The sequence below is a fragment of the Lepisosteus platostomus genome, chromosome 12 (genome assembly GCF_059453375.1).
Source record: "Lepisosteus platostomus isolate fLepPlt1 chromosome 12, fLepPlt1.hap1, whole genome shotgun sequence".
In the NCBI taxonomy this organism is placed as follows: Eukaryota; Metazoa; Chordata; class Actinopteri; order Semionotiformes; family Lepisosteidae; genus Lepisosteus; species Lepisosteus platostomus.
Window position 1 is genome coordinate 42044834 of NC_142622.1, and position 20617 is coordinate 42065450.

General features: G+C 41.3%; 1 protein-coding gene across 2 annotated transcripts; it reads right to left on the reverse strand.

Annotated features, from left to right (window-relative positions):
• Positions 1-1510: 1510 nt before the first annotated feature.
• Positions 1511-20456, reverse strand: crtap (cartilage associated protein). Of its 2 annotated transcripts, XM_088602036.1 has the most exons (8): positions 19763-20456; positions 18544-18693; positions 17925-18096; positions 17332-17460; positions 16963-17108; positions 15084-15167; positions 11297-11407; positions 1511-6774 (listed from the first exon to the last, which is right to left on the reverse strand). In XM_088602036.1, the coding sequence occupies exons 1-7, from the start codon at positions 20216-20218 to the stop codon at positions 11309-11311; spliced, it is 1236 nt and encodes a 411-aa protein (XP_088458162.1). In that variant the 5' UTR covers positions 20219-20456; the 3' UTR covers positions 1511-6774; positions 11297-11308. The 2 variants fall into 2 exon arrangements, with proteins under 2 accessions (XP_088458162.1, XP_088458163.1); XM_088602037.1 differs by lacking the exon at positions 11297-11407 and having other exon boundaries at positions 19763-20426.
• Between the last annotated feature and the right edge of the window lie 161 nt (positions 20457-20617).

A 20617-nucleotide genomic window follows, 5' to 3' on the forward strand; every position in this document is an offset into this window, starting at 1 on the left:
GCTTTGGAATCCCAGAGTGCTTGGAGAGGTGCAAGAGAAAACTTGGACTTGTTCTGCTCCAGCTTATCAATTTTTATATTAGTGTCCTCAAAATGCTTCTGCGCTTGTCCACCTGCAGCAGGCTAGCTCTGAGTTAGCCTCCTGTTTTCCATTAGAGATAAAAATAACAAGAGATTGGTGAGCATTCCAGGCCTTTTGAACCTGGATATGTTCAGAGAAAATCAAGCATCGATTCTAACTATTTTTCTGCACTATTTCAATGTGAAGGCAGTTTCTTCTTAATGTTTCTTCCTTCTGAAAAGACTTGCTTTTCTCTCATACCAAGAAAGCAAATCGGTTGTTTCTTTATCGGATACAGAAAAAACACAGCTGCCTGAGGAGTTCATTTCTCTAACAGTGTCACCTGACAGGAGTTAAATATAGTAGCACCCTTATTTAATGCAAACACAGAATTCATCCTCCCAATTATTCTTTTGTGTTCTAAAATGAAGAACAGGGTCACCCCGTATAGGTACAGTGTTTGAACTAATAAGCAATTATGCAAGTTCTGAAGGAATTCATAGTTAAATGGGGATTTGGAAAATGAACATGGCATAATAACACCGGCTGTTAGGGAATATTAATGAGGACCCTATGCAGAAAAACCAGGACGAGGTCGTAGGCGTAGTCGATTTAACAGTCCGAGGTCCGAATGCTGAAGGCAAACAAACCGGTGCAAAAGTACAAAAATCAGGAGCGGAGCCGGCAGCCGAGAGTCAAAGGCAGAACGATAACCAAAGTACCGAAACAAAACCAGGAGACGTAGTCGGAGAACAAACCAGGGTCAGGAAGCCAAAAACCAAGAGGTCATTGATTGTGAGAAGTCGGGGGTAGCTCTGGCCAGGACAAACCCCAATACTGAGCACAGGGGAGAGTGTGAAGCAGCATTAAACAGGCGGGGGTAAATGGGCTAATTGGGAACCGTGCTGGAATGCGAGGTGGAATGACGAGTCCTCCAGGGGCGTGGCATAACACCGACTACAGCTTTGAAGGCAAATAAAAAGACCGGAAAGTGCTGTAAATATCTAAATGTTTGACGCCCTTTCCCTGTATCAGGTCATCTTATAAATTACAAACATTCTATTTTGTGGTAATAACACTTGGGTTACTTAACAGTAACCAGGCATGTTGCTGTGTTATCCAGGGCCCGTGGGCTGTGGTGTGAATTTCTCAGGGGGACCGTGGGAACAGCTCTGCAGGGAAAATGTAAGAATGGCTAGTCAGTGACCGAACTCCAGCTGGCAGGAATATGTCTGTTTCATTTGCATCGACATATTACACAGGTCTTATTTTGTTCTGCCATAATCCACACTAAAAAATCATCATCATCATGCTCCGCTCAACTTCAAAATCTGTTAGGCGAAGCAACACACAATTTTCTAGTTTTGTCTTGCAACGGGTATAGACAGACTTCATAAAAAGGATCACGGGATGAAAAGAGTGAGGAAATCAATGCCGAAATTAAACACAGTACTTTAATATATTGTTTATTTAACTGAGACATTCCTTCTGGACAGCTATGAAGGTTTCGCTCAGAGCAATGTCTTACACGTACAGTCATTTTCTACTGTCCTGAGAGCCCCAATCAATCTTCTCATCTTTACCATTCACTTCAGACAGGGCCGTGATGTCTTGGCTCACAGATCAGTATATTTCTGCATTTCATTTGGTCTGGACACTTGAATGTGTTCTGTGAGGTTTATTCAGTCTGAGTCACCAATTTAAAAAAGACACTGCTGTCTGAAGCATGGCAGATACCCAAGGTCCCAGACAGCTGTACTGAAGGATTAGTTGTGGGTTTTTCTCATTGCTCTGCTACAAACTGCATCAAGACTCGATGTTCAAACATTATTAAATGAGCAAATGTTTTCCCTGGCAAAGCTTATCCTGCAGAGCTACAAGGGTTGGGTTTCAAAAAATGAAATGAGTTTAGTTCAGTGAATTGAAAGAAATACATTAGATGAAGTCTTTATTGGAGGCGCTTGATGTCATAAATCCCCCTGAGTTATAGTTTATATTTCCTCTTTTGACAGCCATTTTCATTTAAAAATCTGAATCCTTTCATTTGGTTTAAAAACATATCTTCTGTCCCAAAAATAGCTGAAACAAATGCAGTTAGTGTTGATTTGTGGAAAAGAAAACTAATCTGTTTGTAACTCTTTTAAAAAATGTCAACTGTACTTTGAATTACAATTTACCACTTAAGTTTGTACAACATAAACGTTGCCTTCTTTTGCTGTGCAACTTGAGTACCACTTTTCAAACATTTTCTTACAAATATCCACTTTGTTCTCAACTTCAGTAGCAGTGTGCTCACATTCAGTAGCAAATCGGACATTTGTTTGATTATTAAAATAAACTGCTCAAAGGGGTATTGCTTTTTTAGGTTAAATTACATTGCAGTCTGGATGCACTTCTTTGATGTAGCCAGGATGGACTGAATTCAGCTTCCATTCTCAGAGAATGGCATTCATTCAAAAGGTTTTATTTCATTAAACAGTCTCCCTGGTGCCAAGTTTCAATCTGTTTTCTTTGCTAGCCAAAACATACATTAAGTATCACTGTAGTAATGAACCTTAAAAAGCTGAGTTTAGTGATCTCGCACTTTTAAAAATGAACTTCGATCAAAGTTTTTAAACTTTGTCCATGGTGCTATCCAGTCATTGCTACTGTATGTGTGACTTTTAGTAAAAAGTTGAGTTTTTTGCACAATTGTATTCTTAATTTTCTGCAGACATAATTGCTCATTGGCTTCTCATTTAGTAAAGCTCTGTATTCATTCTTCAAATTCTGGTAGAGTATGAAGAAACACTTTGAATTTCAGTTTTGCTTATGTCACCCAGGCCTCACAATAAGAGCAACTATTGAGCTAGAGGTTTGTAGGGTAATTATAAATGAAAACACAGTTGAATTCTCTTAGGCACATATGCAGAAAGACAACAACACAGTCAGACAGAATGTGCAACACTAAATCAGAACATTTACAGAGGCTGTCAGTGTGTTACTGGGTTCAGAGACTCATAAATCGTCAATCGTCAAACTGCTGAATTGTCTCTTGAAGGCTACTCCGCAGAAGCAATCAGCCGACGGAGACCTGTGTGGCCAGGAATGACCCTACTTCCCCAGTTTCCCACCTTACATGCAATGCAATTCCAATTACTTATGGTGTGTTGCAAGAACCGAGTTTTATATTAACATTACTTAAGAGTTATGCATCCTTCATCCACTACAGAATGGTGCAGGTTGAATAGCAGGGGTATGTTGATACAATACAATATAATATTATGCAATATTAGATACAGATTAATTTACATACCAGGATTAAAAAAGTAAAAAAGTCATTAAAAAAGTTACGACTAGAAATTTAAAATCTACATTTTCAGATGAATAACACACATTTATACAAACATTGCAAAGAAAAAAAAAGGTGTTACTCTTAGGAATGTTTATAAGCTACACTTCCAAATCAGACAACTGCAAAAAGTCTCATTCAAGATAGACTTTAGCCTCTAATCTTGGTTCCCAAAAGGCTCATAGTCATTGTGAATTTCTGGCATATTATTTTTTTATATACTGTACCGTTTTAATGCAGTTCACACCTTCCTTCTAAAATTCTCAAACGTTTATATACCTCAGTGCAAGAAATCCATGCTTTTTCAAAATGTCATGTCTTCTTTTTCAAGCATTTTACACAGTAATAAAAATAACTCAGATAATAATAATAATAATAATAATAATAATAATAATAATAATATCTCAGAAAGCTCATCGGGATGAAAATCTTTAAGTTTAACATGCCTGTTAATGCCTGTGACAATCTAGCTTCATATCAATTGAACAGAGCTAGTAATAATACAGACCATTATAGGAAGGAAATTTCTGAGGTTCAGAATTTGTGCCAATCAAAAAAAGCAGTTATTAAACGCAGGAAAAATGAATTTATTCTATAACGTATTCATCTCCACACAGCTTTATGGCTTTAAGTGTCCCTATGGTACCTTAAACACTGACTCAAATCCTTACATTATCAGAAGTTAAAATGTCAAAAATGTTGCAGTGCCTCAAACATTAAATAACAGGTCTTCTCAAAATTCTTGGTTGATCTGAAAGACAGCTACTAGACAATGCAAACATAATATTTTTTTCTATAAAAGCAGTATCACAGAGTGGCTGCAGAAAACTTTTGACATATTCTTACATCGTCATACACCAGAAATACATTGTTAATCTTGAGCTGCACCAACTCTTTCCTGAATGTCACATTTATTACAGATGGAATGAACCCCAGAAATACATGAAGCTCATGTTGCAGATTTCATAGTAAAAAAGGATTTGACAGATGCAAATTAACTATAATATAACCCTTAACCTCAATTGCACTCTTTACTGAAAATCTTCACTCTTTTACTGAATAGATATTGCGATCAAGCTCATGGTAATGCTTCTTCATTTAGATCCCCATTCTGCACAGAATTAGAAACACGTCAATGAACCCCAGAGCAATAAATATCACATTCCAGCTCATTTTAAAGCAGGCTGTAACCTGAGGATCAGGTAGAAAAGTGCAGGAGCTGAAGTCTGGAATTCCTTTTGGAGAAAGGCTGCCCTCAGTACGTCTCACCAGCTCCTATCAAATGTTTGCCTCGACTGGTCACTTGGGTGGTAAAAACACAAGACGGTAAGAGAGTCTGTCAACAGGAAAAGGCCACTGAGCTCGACATGCTCATACAGTATTACTGCTCGGACTTGTGTTTCAGTCTCTCAAGCTCAAACTTCTGTAATGGTCCTCTGGCCTTCCTCTGTATGAGCCACAAGCACATACAGATCTAGAATGAAGGTAGAGCTATGGAGGTTCAACATCAAACAATCTAACTAACCTAACTGGCACCTTCAATAATAGGGCATATAAAATACTTATAGTTCAGCTGGGGAGCTGCGTCAGCATGCGTAGGCTGCAAAGGAACAAGTAATAGGTTTATTCCATGCTGAAAAGAGAAGAAAGGAAACACAACGTTTCCGCTGTGGAGCCTTCTGCGGGTGTGAGCCGGACTGCCGGTTTAGTAAGAGAGGGGAGCAAGTAGCCCAGGGAGGAAAAGAAGAAGCGACGAAGAGATCTAGAAAAAGATTCAGAGGAAGGCATTGGGGGCGCAGCAGAAGTAGTTCAGGTGGGTAGCTCACACCTGAAGAAGGCTCCACAGCCGAAACGTTGTGTTTCCTTTCTTCTCCTTTCAGCATGGAATGAACCTAGTACTTGTTCCTTTGTAAAATACTCATATGTATCCACTTTTCTCAGGTTTCTAACACGTGACCAACCATCACGCATGACAGTGACTGCGAAGGTTTAAGGGAGGCTCCTGGGAATCACAGCTTCCTGTTTAAAAACACTTTGACCTTCAAAGCATTCTTTAGGGAAAAGATGCACACCATGCAGAAACTCTTCTGTATAAGACCGTTTACCTTGAGAGACTCACGGATCGGTGATGGGACAAAGAAGTATTTTTCACACCAGAGCCAGGCTGCAGGATAGTTAACAACCGCAGGGAAGGGGGCTCTTTGTTAGGAGCCAGTTACTGCATACTGCTGCGCCTGGTACTGTCCTAAACTCAGCGAGTTTCATTATAGAAGCCCTGAAGCGCCACAGACACCCGCGCAGGTGAAAATGAAGAAACAGAAAAGTCCAACAGAATTCCTACAGAAAACATCCTGCTGAACATGTGTGAAAGATGCTGTGTGGGTGTGAGCCGTGCTGCATTCGTGTCAAGCTATCATGTGTGGTTAACATTTTACTATCATAGGCGCCAGAGTGTGCCGAGAAGAAAAGGGTTGGACGAGAGAAAAAATAATGGCTAGGAATCGTTCATGAAGAACACAGGAGGAATAAATGTCAACCAGACAGGCAATTACATAAGTCAATTAAAATCACAGAAATATTCTATTTCCTTCTTCTCTACCACTATATCACACCATAACACGCAGTACCGATGACCTAACCAATTAATAAGTACAAAACTCTAATGAGACATCCAGCCAAGTGTACAATGACTTTCAAACAAGGGTTAGAGCATTAACCAGAATTATGAAGTGAAACAAGTGTTGTGTAGTGAGCACGTACAGTACATACAGTATGCTGGCCCATATGGTTGCAGTTTTTGTGTTTTGGGACAGATTTTAGCCCATTTCATGTATTTCATCAGACAGTTATCATTTTTTTAAACTCGGATAAGTTATTTCAGATGCATGACTCTCTGTGTTGAAGAAAAAAGCACGACCCAAATATATCCAAGGATCACATAAGCTTGTTGCAATGGAGAAGGAGAAAACAGAAGGGTTAGAAAGTGTCACAGGGTGAAGAAATCAATAAAGCCAAAAGAACACGGAAGAGTTTGTTAATATTTTACCACATGGCACCACACGCTGGACAACAACGATTTTGTTTTGGTTTTTTTTACAAAAATAAAACTAAAACAAAGTATACATGAGTCAGAGAGGTAATCCTGGCTTCCGAACAAAAGACAAAAAAGACAGGATAAAAATATGAAACCAATGCATGTAAAATGAAGTCAGAAACCCGTCTCCAAATAAATACAATAAAAAGGGAGACATATTCCTCTGCTACATGCTCGAAGTGTTTGTTCGCCTTTTCTTGTTATTTTGCTTAAAAGTCGGGTTCAGACGCCAAGATTAGCTACTCTCGTCTGCCTCCAGAAGCTCATCGAGAAACTCCAACACCTCCATCTAGAATGGGGAAAAGCACAAACAAACAAAAATGAAACGTTTTCTCATGCATCCAGCTAGCAAAACAAAGCTAAGCATCAAACAGAAAGCCATGAAGTACACCTGCAACTACGCATCTTCAAATCCCACACCCAAGGATCTGCTTTGAGTTCCACCTTCTCCGTACTGATTTTCAGGACCTCTCTTTCTCTGTAATTCACTTGAAATAATTGACTAGATTGGTCCCCTAAATTCACTGCTACTAAAGCTTTCATTATTGTTTTAGAATGCAATCTATCCTGGACACTGGCTGCAAATGTCACATCTAAACATGTGCTTTCTTCATTCACCGATCTGTAAATGTGCAATCACACTGTGTAAAAGGCATTGCTACCTGGTTATATGTATCACAAGTACAGCTACAGTTATTTTACCGTTTAAGAAATGTAGAGTTATTTTTATTTTGACACTGATAGATTTAAATACTAATAGACTAACAGATAGATATCTTTCAGTGCTATGACAGAAATTTTAGTGTAGATTATGGAAATGCTACATAATTCTTCAAGTGAGTATCATGCCAGCAGGGAATTTACTGCTCAAAACCATTACTAAAAGTGCCTTTGATAAGATAAGATATCACTGACATTTAACAGTGACACGGTTGAACAAAGAAAAGAACTGGTTAAGTTCTTTAACAGTAAATTGCTCTCTCATACAATCATCCCCTTTTAGTGTAATTTCAGAAAAAAAGTCTGTTCATTTTTTACAAAAACATTACATTGTCTCATACCATATTTGTATCTATAGCCAGCCCCATTCAGCGTAATACATTTTGGATACAAAGCACAATAATCTGAGACACAAAACAGAAAGTTTCATCATGGGAAAACAGTCACAGAATTTGTTATCTCTACTAAATCTCACTGTAACTACATCCAGCCCAAACTCTCGTCATATGTAAGTTCAGTCTGCCATTAAATAAACTTAATGCTCCACTTCCTGAAATTAAAGCACAGGCAATGAGCCAGATTTCAAATCAATTCGAACTGAAACATTCCCACCACAAAGATCTACAAAGTAAAATTACTACATTAATCTGAGAGGCCTGAATCGGTAGACAGGTTATCAATTTGTATTCAGCATTACTTTAAGCAGAACAAACTATTCACGTAAGAACTTAAGAATTTATTTAATGTATAGTCTTTTGCTAAAAGATACCACTGCTTATTCTTTCCCTTGTTTTGATAGTTTCAAACTTACCAAATAACTTTGTGGTACCTTCAGAAAAATATGCAACTCAGTACAGAAACATTGCAGCAGGGCACTTTTGTAGATTCTATAATGTTCCTTAAAATATTATGACAACTAACATACTGTATAATATTTACACAATGCTGCTGCAGTCAAACTGTAATTTTAGAGCTTCATGACTTATTAATAATGTTCATAAAAAATACCTAAATTATTCTAAAAGATTTTGCATCAAACCCCTTGAAGTGTTTGGAATTCGACAACAATACTACGTGTCTCAACTAAAACATTTAGTTCCAGCAAATTGCATCCAAAAAACACTGCAAAAATGATTTGTCTAACATGACTAAACCTGCCACATTTAGAAATTACTACTACAATAACTTTTCTAAGATGGTTTATTTACCATTAAATTGGTCATAAAAGCACTTGATCATAGCACAATACAAAACATGTAACCTTTTCCCCCACTGCTTAAAACAACAAACCTCAGGCTGGTGATTCTAAAGCTGACGACACTGAAATTCACTTTGATGCAAAGTCTGACACCAAACAGCTCTGCTGTAACTCTCAGTGTAGAATTTTAAATGGAAGCAATGGTGTTTTATTATAATAGAATATGAAAATGCTAGTGTGTGATGTCAGTGGGGGTGAGCCCATAAAATAATTGTGGGAGGGCCAGTAATCCTCAGGTTCTGCCTCTTACTGGGCTTACCGAAGCCTCTTACCGAGTCGGACCCTATTTCTCTTGTGAGGAACATTGGTGCGCTTTCTAATCCCAGTCCTCGTTTAGAATCTCAGAGTGAAAAAAGATTTGAATACCCGTTTCCCATTCACGTCATAAAGCGTGTTTGCGTTAGATCTTGTCTCACATACTTTTACATGCCTTTGTATTTTCCAGCACTGATTAAAGCAACTCCCTTTCAGTCCCTGTACAAAATTAATTAAGGACATAAAAAAACTGTCTGACTCCAAGTTTCCAGTTGTGCTCCTGTTATAGCTTTGCTTGCATCTCCGGTCAGCACTGGTGCAGTATCTGTCAGCACCCGTGTCTTCTGAAAATGCGCTCAAAAAAAGTTTGAAAGCAAAACTTCCATACAATGGGTTTCGCATGCCAGTGGTTCACGCCAGCTAGAATGTATTTTAAGTCAGCCCAAATCATTTTCCTGCAGTTTGATGTAAACAGTTTAAATAAATATCAGCATAGGGCAATGCGTTGCCAGAGATGAAAATGACCGGGTTTCGGCCCTGAATGTTGTAGCACCTCCGGTAGCGACAGATCCCTGAGGCAGCTCCTTAGCTTCCAGGTTATGAAGCAGGGCAATAATGAAAGGTTTCGCCTCGTCAATAGAGGAGCAAAAGGTTAACGGGTGGAGACCGGCGTGGGAAATTACCCCTGGTTTGCTAAGAAAAACAAGTCAGGATCTGTTTTTGTTCCTAGACAAAGAAAAAATGTCCAATTGAGGAAACAATTAGTTTAAATCGAGCAACTGATCTGATGGAAACCAAATGACTGGTGCTTGAGAGTCCCGACTTAGAATATTTCCTTTTTTTTAAATACAAAGCCGATCATTTTATGGTATTTTCTCCTCTCCTGCCTTCATCTGAGCGAAGCTGTCCCCAGGTAACCTCAACACGGCAGACGAGCTAATTAACGTGTCACTAGGTGGAAAAGGGCAGGATGAATAAGTGCAATTAATAAGAGTGTAATCAAGACTGTAATTAACAAGGTAGTGTGACTGTTCCATTCCCTTCGCCTGGAATGCAGGACTGTAACACAAAGCGCCTCTCAGCACTGAGCTCAGCAAATAGTTTCCTCATGATAACACACACAGCCTTTCTCTGTCTCGGCGACGTGGAGAGGGGCTGCAATTAACAAGGCACATGTAACCCGATTAAAACAGGGCTTGCAAATGCTCTTCGGGTTTCCCGTAAAAGGCTCCCGTAAGTGGAGGTGAAAGACCATCCATGTGCTGACATGCCCCAGTGTGAAACGACAACCATTATCCTAATTCTGCGCCCCTCCTGCAGTCCAAACCACTTTCTGACTCGGTGGCTGCCACTGCTCAGAGAGTGACAGAGGGAGTGAATTTTGTATATCCCATTGCTCTGAGGGCTATAAGAGGGGAAATGATTTGATCAGGGAAAGGAAGATCTATAGTACTTAATTGGGATTTAATCAGCATTTACAAGGTTGGTATTTGATTGACAGGATACATTGCAGTCAACAGAAAGACAATGTGGAGTAGGAGACACAGAAGGCTCAGCAGACAACATTTTCCAAAACGCAATTAAGGGGCAGAGCTTAGTCAGGATTTTCATAAATCTCATACTTTGTAGATAATGGGGGCTCTCCATGAAAATACATTCATATCAGAATCAGCTATTAACAGTGCAAAGCAAATTTCTTTTTTAAAGACTCACACAGGATGTTGGCGTAACACTTCAGCCTATCACAAAACTCCCAATAAGTAATTTTCTGTTCTGTATTTATAATTAATTAAGGAGGATCTGTAAAATTCTGCTCTCACTGTGAAAGTATAGAGTTCTGGGTGTCGATCAATGGCAAAAAATCCCAATTAGATTCATTCCATATTGTAACAATAAAATGTGCTGAGATCCAAGCAGGGTGAATCCTTTCAATAGCCACTGTACTGTCACCTTCAGAGCCACTGCTCTCAAAGTGGCACGTAACACTTGTGTCCTCTTCCTGGCGGTGATCCCACTAGATCAGTAATCTTACATGTTGTAATAGCTGGCCCTACAGTGGAATGTGGAAGAATTCATTTATTTAAGACAAAGCTTGCTTTGCTTTGTGTGCTCATATTATGACAATGGTATAACATTTTTAGAATTTTCTTAAGCAAGATAATGTCTAATCTGTAAATCCTTCCATGATTGTGTTCCTATTTCAAATCTAGAGGATACTGTACATACATATGTACACTGCTATGTAACCCTCAGTTTCTGAGTTTGTTTGGAAAACCCATTAAAATTGCTTTGAAAAAAAGTGTTAACATACGTACTAGCTGCTGCTACATTTTGAGAAAAACTATCCTAAACTTTAGTATTATTTGAAAGAAAAAGACTGGATGTACAGGAAATCATATTTAAGACGTGAGATTGATATCACTATCATAAAAGAGAAGACAGCAATTTGTTTAGCAAGGCAAAGATATTACAGAAACTAGAAATAAAAGTGAAGGAAAAAGTAATAACAAGATCCTCTCCTACAGGTCCTCTGCACAGTGTTTTGAACATGTCTCAGGTCTATTCAGAAATGGTTTACCTCAGTCCTTTATCATGCATACATGTGCATCGTGGTTGGAAAATGGCTGTGAGACTCTGCAGGAAGCCAGACTACTGCAGTGTCGTGTGAATGCGTGTAGTTGGGGGGTTCCTGCATTCAACCCAGATGGAGAAACCATTTCAACATTTTACTCCAAGAAAAGAGTTAACAGTTGCATTCCCCGAGACAGTGGTACAGTGCTGAGAAAACTTATACAGGACAGGGCTTGTTCACATTCAGTCCTTGTTTACTTGTTAATCAGTTATTTACCTCCTGGTCTACTTACCTCCTTAAATATGCTGAGTAAACGTAGTGTAGGCCTGGTGTATTACTTCATATGAACTGAGTCTTAATTCCTTTTTTCTCCCTCATACACCATTGCAACCCATCACACACTGAACTCATAAATATAAACCCTTTTGATTTTTAAAGAAAAGACTGGTTTTGATTTAAATGGGGGTATCAAGATAAGAAATCATAGTTCACACCATTATGCCAGGCAGTTCACCCCTTTGTTCCTAATCTCCAGCAATTTAAGGAACATGATCATGTCATATTAACGTTATGTTCACAGATTTTCAGCTTGCTAAGTGTATCTTCATTCACCAAGGCTCTCGTGCAAAAATAAAAACTATTATTATTACCATTACCATTACCATTACTATTATTATCATTATTACCATTATTATTATTATTATTATTATTACTACTACTACTACTACTACTACTACTACTACTACTACTACTACTACTACTACTACTACTACTACTACTACTGCTGCTGGATGTTTTCACACCCTTCTCTGTATCTCAAACAATGAAGCACAAAAGTTTTGCATCAAGTTTAATTTCACACCATCTTGTAAAATCCAGTTCAATATTTCAGCTCTTGCAACACCTGAGTAAAAAGCAAGTCCTCTGCTGAGCAGACCCCTGGAGCCTCAGCAGTGGATATTTAATTCTCTGTAACCTTTAATCACTGATTATCCTCCATAACCGAGGAAAAGATGCGGCCAGATCAACCTCCATTATTCTGGAACTGAATGCAAACTGAATCCATCTGATGGAACAGCCAACTAGCAAAACTAAACGTGGGAGGCTGAACTAGTCGCGTTTTAATGCTCAAATAATCTTAAAAGCTCGAAGCAAGCAGTATCTTATCTTCATTACAGTGCAAAATAAGAAGAAACAATACAATCTGAAAATAAAAATCACCGAAATTACAAGCAGTTTGTTTTTACATGACACTGTACAACTGTAAAAGCTGGCTACAGCACTAAAACCTTACTCTTAAGACACAAATACTGTACTTAGATTCGCAACGAAAAGCACGTTATAGTGAGTGCGGAGTGCCACCTAGTGGTGTGTTTTAATACAGCACCTACTTCTCAACGGTTGATGACTTGGCATCCGACATATCCCGAATGAGACATGTAAACTCAAGAGATGCGAGTTCTTTGAACTACATTTACAAAAACCGAAAACGCACGATTTTCTTTTAGAAAAAGTTCTAATGTGAGAGGAAGCATGCAAGCCGACGGCGAGGTGTAAGTGATCAAATATATTTTCACGCCTCAAAAGGAGGAATCTGAAAGCCTTAAGCGATTAAGGTTTTTATAGGACCATGTGCTGCAAACACCAAATACCTGGTCACGCATGCAAATGATGCAGAAAAAAACACAAATAATGAGGGTAATGCTACATCTTCAGAAAGACCTTCTAACTATACGACCTACAAGAGCCTGATCTCAGAAACTGAAGCCGGGTCTGTTTAGTACTGGGATGAAGACCTCAGAGCAAACACAACAGGTCCTGTTGCAAGTGGTACCAGTGGACCTCTGGACTACCCTTCCCAGTGCAGTGACCCAATGCAGTGATGGAGGACACCGCTGGGCACTATGGTGGGGAGTGACAGACAGACGTTAGGGGTGCATTTGCCCGCAGTCTTTGGAGGGTTCTCGGATCTTAACCACAACGATGGCTGCCACCAGTGAACACCTCCCATGAGCTACTTCCTCAGGGGGAGCGGAATATCTGTACAGTTCCACAGGCTCGGTTGTCACTTACGAGTGAGTGCTGTGATATTGCGGACCTCTTTTTGTTGGATTTTATTCCATTTGGAATCCCCTCCAGCTCCGTACCCTGTCTGTGTTTCTGTCCGGACTCCTGACCCTGCCACGTTTCGACTGGGCCTTTGGATTCTGCTAGTGCTTCTGCCTACCGACTCGGCTTGTTTTCGGACCTGGGCTCTGGGTTCGCTCGGTGCTCTGCGGCAGTGTCTTGTCAGTTCCAGACTTTGCTCGGTCCCCGTCTAAGGCTCTGCACTGTGATTGCCTGCACCACGCTTGCCTGTTTCCTGTGCCTCCTGCACACACCAGGATGCCAGTTTTGCCTGCCTCTGCCTCTCTCGCCTGCACTTGGGTTCAACTTGCGACCAACTTCACCTCAGCATAAGCAGCAGGTGTTACACCATTAAAGATCAAATGACACCGTTCGGAAGATTCGAATCCTTAATCCTGTTGTCCTGATAAAATTCTACACGTGATTTGCCCCATCCTACTTAATGCTAGTTCCCCTTCATTTCAGCTCAGGCGTATAGGTGGGCTGCTGGCACCGAACGGCTACAGAGGGTCCTCTCCTGTATGCAAAAGTGTTTGATCCTTCGAGGTGAAGAGCACTTTTCAAATCCACCTCGCTTGCATGCCCATGTACACAGGTGGGTAGATCTGTAATATGCTAAGATCCACCTTAAACAAAAGCTGCCTTGTGGCATGAGTTTATCTCATAATGAAGACCCTCCTCGTACACAGGGAGGTCTGGTCTGGTGTCTCATCTGCAGCCTACAGCAGTTTCACCTTGTTCCCTACGCTTCTGGGACAGTCTCTGGATTGCCAAAACAGGGATAAGAGGCTTTCGGATAAAGGATGGGCGGAATATAAATATCCATCCCATCTTCAGTCTGCTTCTCCTGAAGAGACTCATGGGACAATATAACAGGATTTCTTACATTTTCTTGTTTTCCAAAGGCTACTTCACCTCACTGCTCATTCTCACATTCTGCACCACCCTGCACATTTAGTAGTGCCTACATACAGAGTCATTACACTTGCATTCACAGGTACACCTTCAGCTATAGAGCGTCTTCGCATGTGGACTGTGTGAAATGTTGACGCATTACTCTGTGCTAAAGATACGTCCATGACTTGTACTGCACATGAGAAGCTTGTACTGTTCACATGTGAATAAGAGCCTCTGAATATGACTTCTACGCATCTGTCTTCTGCAGCTGTGTACTAAATCTTTGTGAATAAGACCTTTAAATAAATCCGGTAACATTAATCAGTTCTCAGTGAGTGTTACAGTATTACCGCTTATATAAACTGCATTGATTATATTCATGTCTTAAATCCAGCATTACTGTACTACACTGAAGGAAGCATTTCTCTCTGGTGTTTTATTTGCACAAGCTATTTTTATGTAGAAAAATGGTTTATCTTAACCTCTCTTTATATACATAGTATAATTATGAATTTAAAATAAAAATATGTAATTTTTTGGTACATAACCAATATACCAAACACTTTACCGTTATAAAATGTTCTATATTAAAAATGTATTGCTACAATTACCTCAACATCTTCATATTTACTAAACCTTGTCTTTACATTTTTGCAAAAAGACCAAGGAGCACAGTGGTATATCCTGCTTGATACACATGCTCTCATTCCTAGTCAGTCCCACAAATATACATTTCTCAAAAAAGCTTTGAATTCTTGTTAACACTTACCTCATCATCGGGCTGTAAATGCTGTTTGGAAAATTCAAGCAGGTTTAGCTGCATGGTGGTCTGATTGAAATATCGAACCGCCTCCTGAAAATAACAGAGGAGAAAAAGGAGAGAATTGATGGTTTTTGAAATGTCTTGTCTCGGTTTGCGTTGCACTTTGATATGAATCGTCTTAAAAAAAGCAGAGAGTCTCAAATGCCACACTTATTTCAAAGAGCAAGTGAGGTTAACGTCCTTATGGACTTTTCATGTCTGCTAGAAGTAAAACAAGTCTGTGCACGAAGGTGCAGAGCCTCTGAGAGCCTTTTGAAGTGCTGCTTTAGCTTCCTGACCACTGAACCATACAACAATAAACCCTTGCAGGCACTGCAGAGCAAAAGTTAAGATAAGGGGACAGCATCAGTAAAACAGACTTCATTCAAACCAGAACATGTCCCCTCACTGGCAGAAGTGTAGGTTTTTAGACAATCAGAGCATTTCTTTCCCTATTCCCACTGCAGGGCAGCCCATACATTGGTGGACCAAAGTGGTTATTTGGAATGTTTTCTGTGCAGTTGCTGCTGTAATGTCACGCACAAGCCTTGGTGGTCTTTAGACAACTGTCATTGGCTATCCCTCGGGATCAAATGGCTTCCAGTAAGTGAGTTGACTGATAAACCCTCTGGCAGGTGCTGCAGGTTGTGTGAGATGTCAGACATACAGTAGATTGGTCTCTTTGACACCTTACTTTCTTGTCAGGGTCACAAACTGCTGGGTTCCTTCCCAGATATTCTTCATCCACTTGGTGCTTTCAAGGGCCATTATCTCCCGGGAGTCGGTGCTGTTATTGCACGTCTTCAGATTTGCTTTGACCATCTTTAACGGGCTCCGCTCCTCCTAGTCTCAAGAACAGAATCTTCTTGGGAAACCTGCAGTGTGACATCCAGACGATGCAGCCATCCCAGCGGGCAGGATCTTTTGCCTGTTTTTCTGGCGAAACAGCGCGTCGGTGATGATTTCGGAAAGGAGAAGGATGCTGTTCGAGCCGAAATTTCAAACTCCTTCGTTGCCAATGTTTTTGATCAACTCACTGGCGTCTCTTCTAACTCTGGCATTGCAGTCTCCAAGTTCAAAAGAGTCCGGCGGTCTTCAGGGCTTCACAAAGAATTTGGCTGAGCTCGGGGTGGAAAGCTTTCTTGTTTCACTGTCTTTTTCTTCCGGCACAGGCATTCGCAAAAATCATTAAGGCATATCGGTTCCCTGCCAATTCGAGATGAAGAGTCTTTGATTCCAACAGGGAACGCAAGGAAGGTGACAGACGATTAAATTCTTGACGGCAAATCAAACTCCATAAATCTGGATTTTTTCCCCGGATTTAACTTTCCAAGGAAAGTACTGCCAGGTCGACTGCCGTTGTCCAGCTCTTCGGGTTTCACTCAGAGTGGAGATGTCAGCATCGTATCTCCAGAATTCTCATACGCAGGGCTGGTTCTGGACAGTCCATAAAAACTTTCCAGGTCCCAGATTATTAGAATCTTTCTGGGGTTTGTTTGTTTTTTTTGATCACACAGAAATGATGCCCCTATGTTATCACAACGAACAGCCTCGGTTTCCAATAAAAGTTCCCCAAAAAAACAGTCCAAAGGGTAGGGATTTTAAAGACTCCCATGGAAAAACACACTTCATCCGGAAACAGAATACTGCTGTCTATTACTAAATACAGAAAAAGATTCCTCGGATAGATTCCCCAAAACCACACCTCGATTTAACTTGTTTAATTTCTTGACTTTATTTAAGTCATCCTAAACCGCTCCCAACTATGGTGAATGAAGCCAGCAAAATCAATACACCCAGTACAAAACGATTTCCATAGTGCTGGAGATTGAAATCAGAAACTTACAGCTCTGGGCTGGAAATCCTCCTCTGTGAGGTCCCATTTGTCTTTGTGATACCGATAGTAAACCACGTTGCTCTTCATCACTTCATCGTTGGGATCAAACAGCATGTAGCTCGCCACACAAGGCACGGCATTCTTCACGTCATTTACTGCCCGGCAAAAACACACAGGAGAAGATCTGGCTTAAAAGCGCTAAGCTGTTTTAAACATTTGTGGTTTTGAATTATTATACCTCTGCTGTTATAATATAAAGCACAGTGCTTTACAAATCTTGCTTATCTGAATCAAGACATGTGAAAACAAGCTCACCAATCAGCAAAGAAAGAAATGCATACTTTTGAAAACCCTACGCACAATCTGTCCAGCACTTACGTTTGTAATAGGCAAACTGTAGATAATGATACATCGTCGCCACAAACTTCTCTACAACAAAGCCGCCAACCACTGGAGTGAGCTGACTCTCACACTTCACTTTGCACTCCAGGACCTCTGTGTAATGGTCTGCAATCACAAAAGAGGAAACAAATCCCCCCCAAAAAGGTTATACTGTACACAAGCACAACAAAGCAATGTACAGTATCCAGAAAGGGTTCAAAAGTTAGTTTTGAGCTTTTACCTGAGTTAAGGATCAAAACTTGTAAAATCTCCTGTAGCACAGCCTTAAAGAAACTAACTCCCCACATAAATATTCAGATGCTGGTGTTTGGTGTCATTAAAATACCTACAATTAACAAAATCTCGCTTGGATTAAATGTGAATTCCCTGTCTCAAGTTTCTTAGTTTTCGAAAAGCGGGGAATCCATTAGAGATTCTCACTAAACAAAATCAAATTTTAACATCAGTTAACATAACATAACAGATAACAGACATAACAGATAAGAACTGTCAAATCACAATTAATGAGTCTGGATCCCCTTAAGGAAAAACGAACCAGTGGACTATTGAAGATACAGTATCTGAGCCACCTGCTATGGAGGGATAGAAATCCTTGAAGTCCCTGATCTCTCTCGATCCCTCGCAGGCCGCCAGACACTCGTCGTAGGTTTTGAAGAAGTTGGTCAAAGCCAGTTCCATGTCCGAAACCGAGGTCCGGAAGTTATCGCCGTTGTAGGCTCGCACTGATCTGATGAACAGCGCCTGCAACAAAACGACACTGCCTTAGCTCGCCAGCAGCTTCATTTGAAACTGAGGGAGAGGGATACTTGCGCTGTGTCAAAATGCAAAAGAGAGCTGTTCTGCTCTAGTCGCTGTGGCAGTGGGAATGACCAGACCCAGCTGAAAGGCAGCCCAGAGTTAAAGGCATCACGCCTGGACTGCTTTTCAGCGCAGACGGCAAATAACACGCCTCTGCCAGCCACAGCATCATTACTGTGGAGATCAGAAGCTGCTGGGAGACAGCTTTCTAGGCCAAACAGATCTTTCTACTGCAAAGCATTTGCTGCAGGTGGAAGCCTTCCCTCTTGGCGTTTAGACTCCCACCCAGTAGCTGAGCAATGGTGAGGAGGGTCACTGTGCTGCACGCTCAACGCCATGCCTGCGTCACTCTATCTCTCCAGGAGCCCAAGCGGCGCGCAGAGCTCTTGCCTCGTACGACTTGGTCTCCAGGTCGCGGAGGTGCTCCTCTGCTCCCGGGAGGCTCTTGTAGTAGGCCATGTTCCTCTTCATCATCTCGTCGTCAGGGTGCTTCAGCAGGAAGGTGTGGGCTGCCGACACTGCCTTGGCCAGGTTATCGGACTACGCGAGGGACAAGGAAGAACAAATCAGGTCACGTCCCCCGGAAAAGACGCACACTGCCGCCTGGGTCGTATTCGTGACCAGGTTTGACCACACTGTAATAATCAGCCATTAAGAATAGATATTGATTATTAATAATAAGTGGGAATCATTCATATTACGTATTACTAGCACAGCGAATGAGGCATGGTGGTGTAGTAGTTTGTGTTGCAGCTTCACAGTGCTGGGGCCCTGGGTTCAGCTCCGGACTGTGTTGAGTTTGTATGTTCTCCCTGTGGCTTTCCTCTGGACGCTCCAGTTTCCTCCCACAGTCCATCAGACATCTTGGTAGGTTAACTGGCTTCTGAGAAACCTGGATTTGGTGTGTGTGTGTGTGTGTGTTTGTTTATGCCTGTGTCATGGACTGGAGTTTTAAATCCGTTAAATTCCAAGAGGAAATATATCTATTATTACCAAACATTTATGACGATTGTTTTTTTTAATATATTTTAGTCGTTACGATGTGCAGCATACACCTTGCTTGTTTATGAAGAGGAATGTGACATCTCTGCACATTAAAGAAGGGGAAAAAACACACGGTAAGTTCATAACTTGCTTGACCAAAAGCATGTGCGGGGTTAAAGATCAATTTACATGCGTGGCCGATTTTTTACATGGCGCGACACCCACAGAATACCTTTGGATCAATGGAGACAGCGGATTTTTTTTTTTTTTACCGACCGACGAAAGGTAGCGACTGCTGGAGACAGCCATCCGTACGTGGCAAGGAGAAGCCACGCCAAGAGTAAGCGAAGACCTCCAAGTGAGAGAGTGACTGGATATTTTAGAAAAGTGAGTGCTGGATATAAAACTGTAATCCTTTATCGATTCTAAAATTATGCTCAGTAAGGACCGCGACAACAGAGAGCATTCGTAGGTGAAAAGATTAGCAGTGGAGCTGCAGAGATTACGGTAGCAACTCTTTCCCCTACAGGGGAACCGACTCGTATTTAATGTTCGAGGTCTTTCACATTAGCAAATACCAGGAAACGTTCTGGTCGATTATAACCATTACAGGTTCTATTCTTACTTTGAAGCAGGCGTACTGGAGGTATTTGTACGGTTCTCGGTTCTCAAACTCGTCCACGGTGTCTCGGCTGGGCATGGTCTGTCTGAAAGCCGGCAGCCCCTGCTTGCATCTCTTCAGGCACTGCGCCCGTTTCATGATGTTTCCGAAGACGCGCAGCTCGGGAAAATCCCCAAACTTCTCCTCATTATCAAGCCGGACGGTGCTGCAGTTCAGGTTGCAGAAAGCTTCGCTGTCTTTCAGCAGTCGGTAGAGCCGCAGGCTGACTTCCAGGTACTCCACGCTTTCTTTCCAGTTCTCCCCCGTGTACTGATCCAGCGCGTACTTGTACGCCGAGTCCAGGGGCATCAGTTCGTGCCTTGGGAAACTTCGGAAACTGTATTTCTCGTATTGCGCCTCAACAGCCCGGGAAAGGCTAAACAGGAGAAAGGCAAAAGTGAACAGGGAGCGAGCTGCCATTTCAGCTACTGTGTCGAGGAGGTTTCAGGGATAACTTAGCCTGCCTCCGCAACCCCCACTGCGCATTCAAATCACAGCCCACTTTGGCTGCTATGGTCGGGTCACGCAAGATGGAGGGCTGGGCGAAACCGTGACTGGCATCCCCTCTGTGCTATGGGGTGGGACGCGGGGATAAAGATCGTTTTCCAATAGGAGTCCAACAGCAAGAGAAAGTTCACGAAGTTTGGTTGTGAGAAAACGGGGTACGTGGGGTTTCTTCGGGCGTTACTAATTCAAAGGGAACGGGAGCAACTCGGAGGCTGAAGAACAACACCACCACCTTCCTTTTGTGAAAATGATTAGTGACTTTAAAATCGTCCACACATTGTCTTGTGGACTACAGCTCAGCCTGTGAGTTTT

Bases quoted from the DNA above. Each gene is read 5' to 3' on its own strand.
- crtap (XM_088602036.1), bottom strand. From the start codon at position 20,218: ATGGCAGCTCGCTCCCTGTTCACTTTTGCCTTTCTCCTGTTTAGCCTT. The intron at 18,694-19,762 runs GTAAGAATAGAA...TCCCTCGCGTAG, and splicing joins TCCAGTACGCCTGCTTCAAA to TCCGATAACCTGGCCAAGGC. The intron at 15,168-16,962 runs GTAAGTTTCTGA...TGTTATTTTCAG, and splicing joins AGGATTTCCAGCCCAGAGCT to GAGGCGGTTCGATATTTCAA.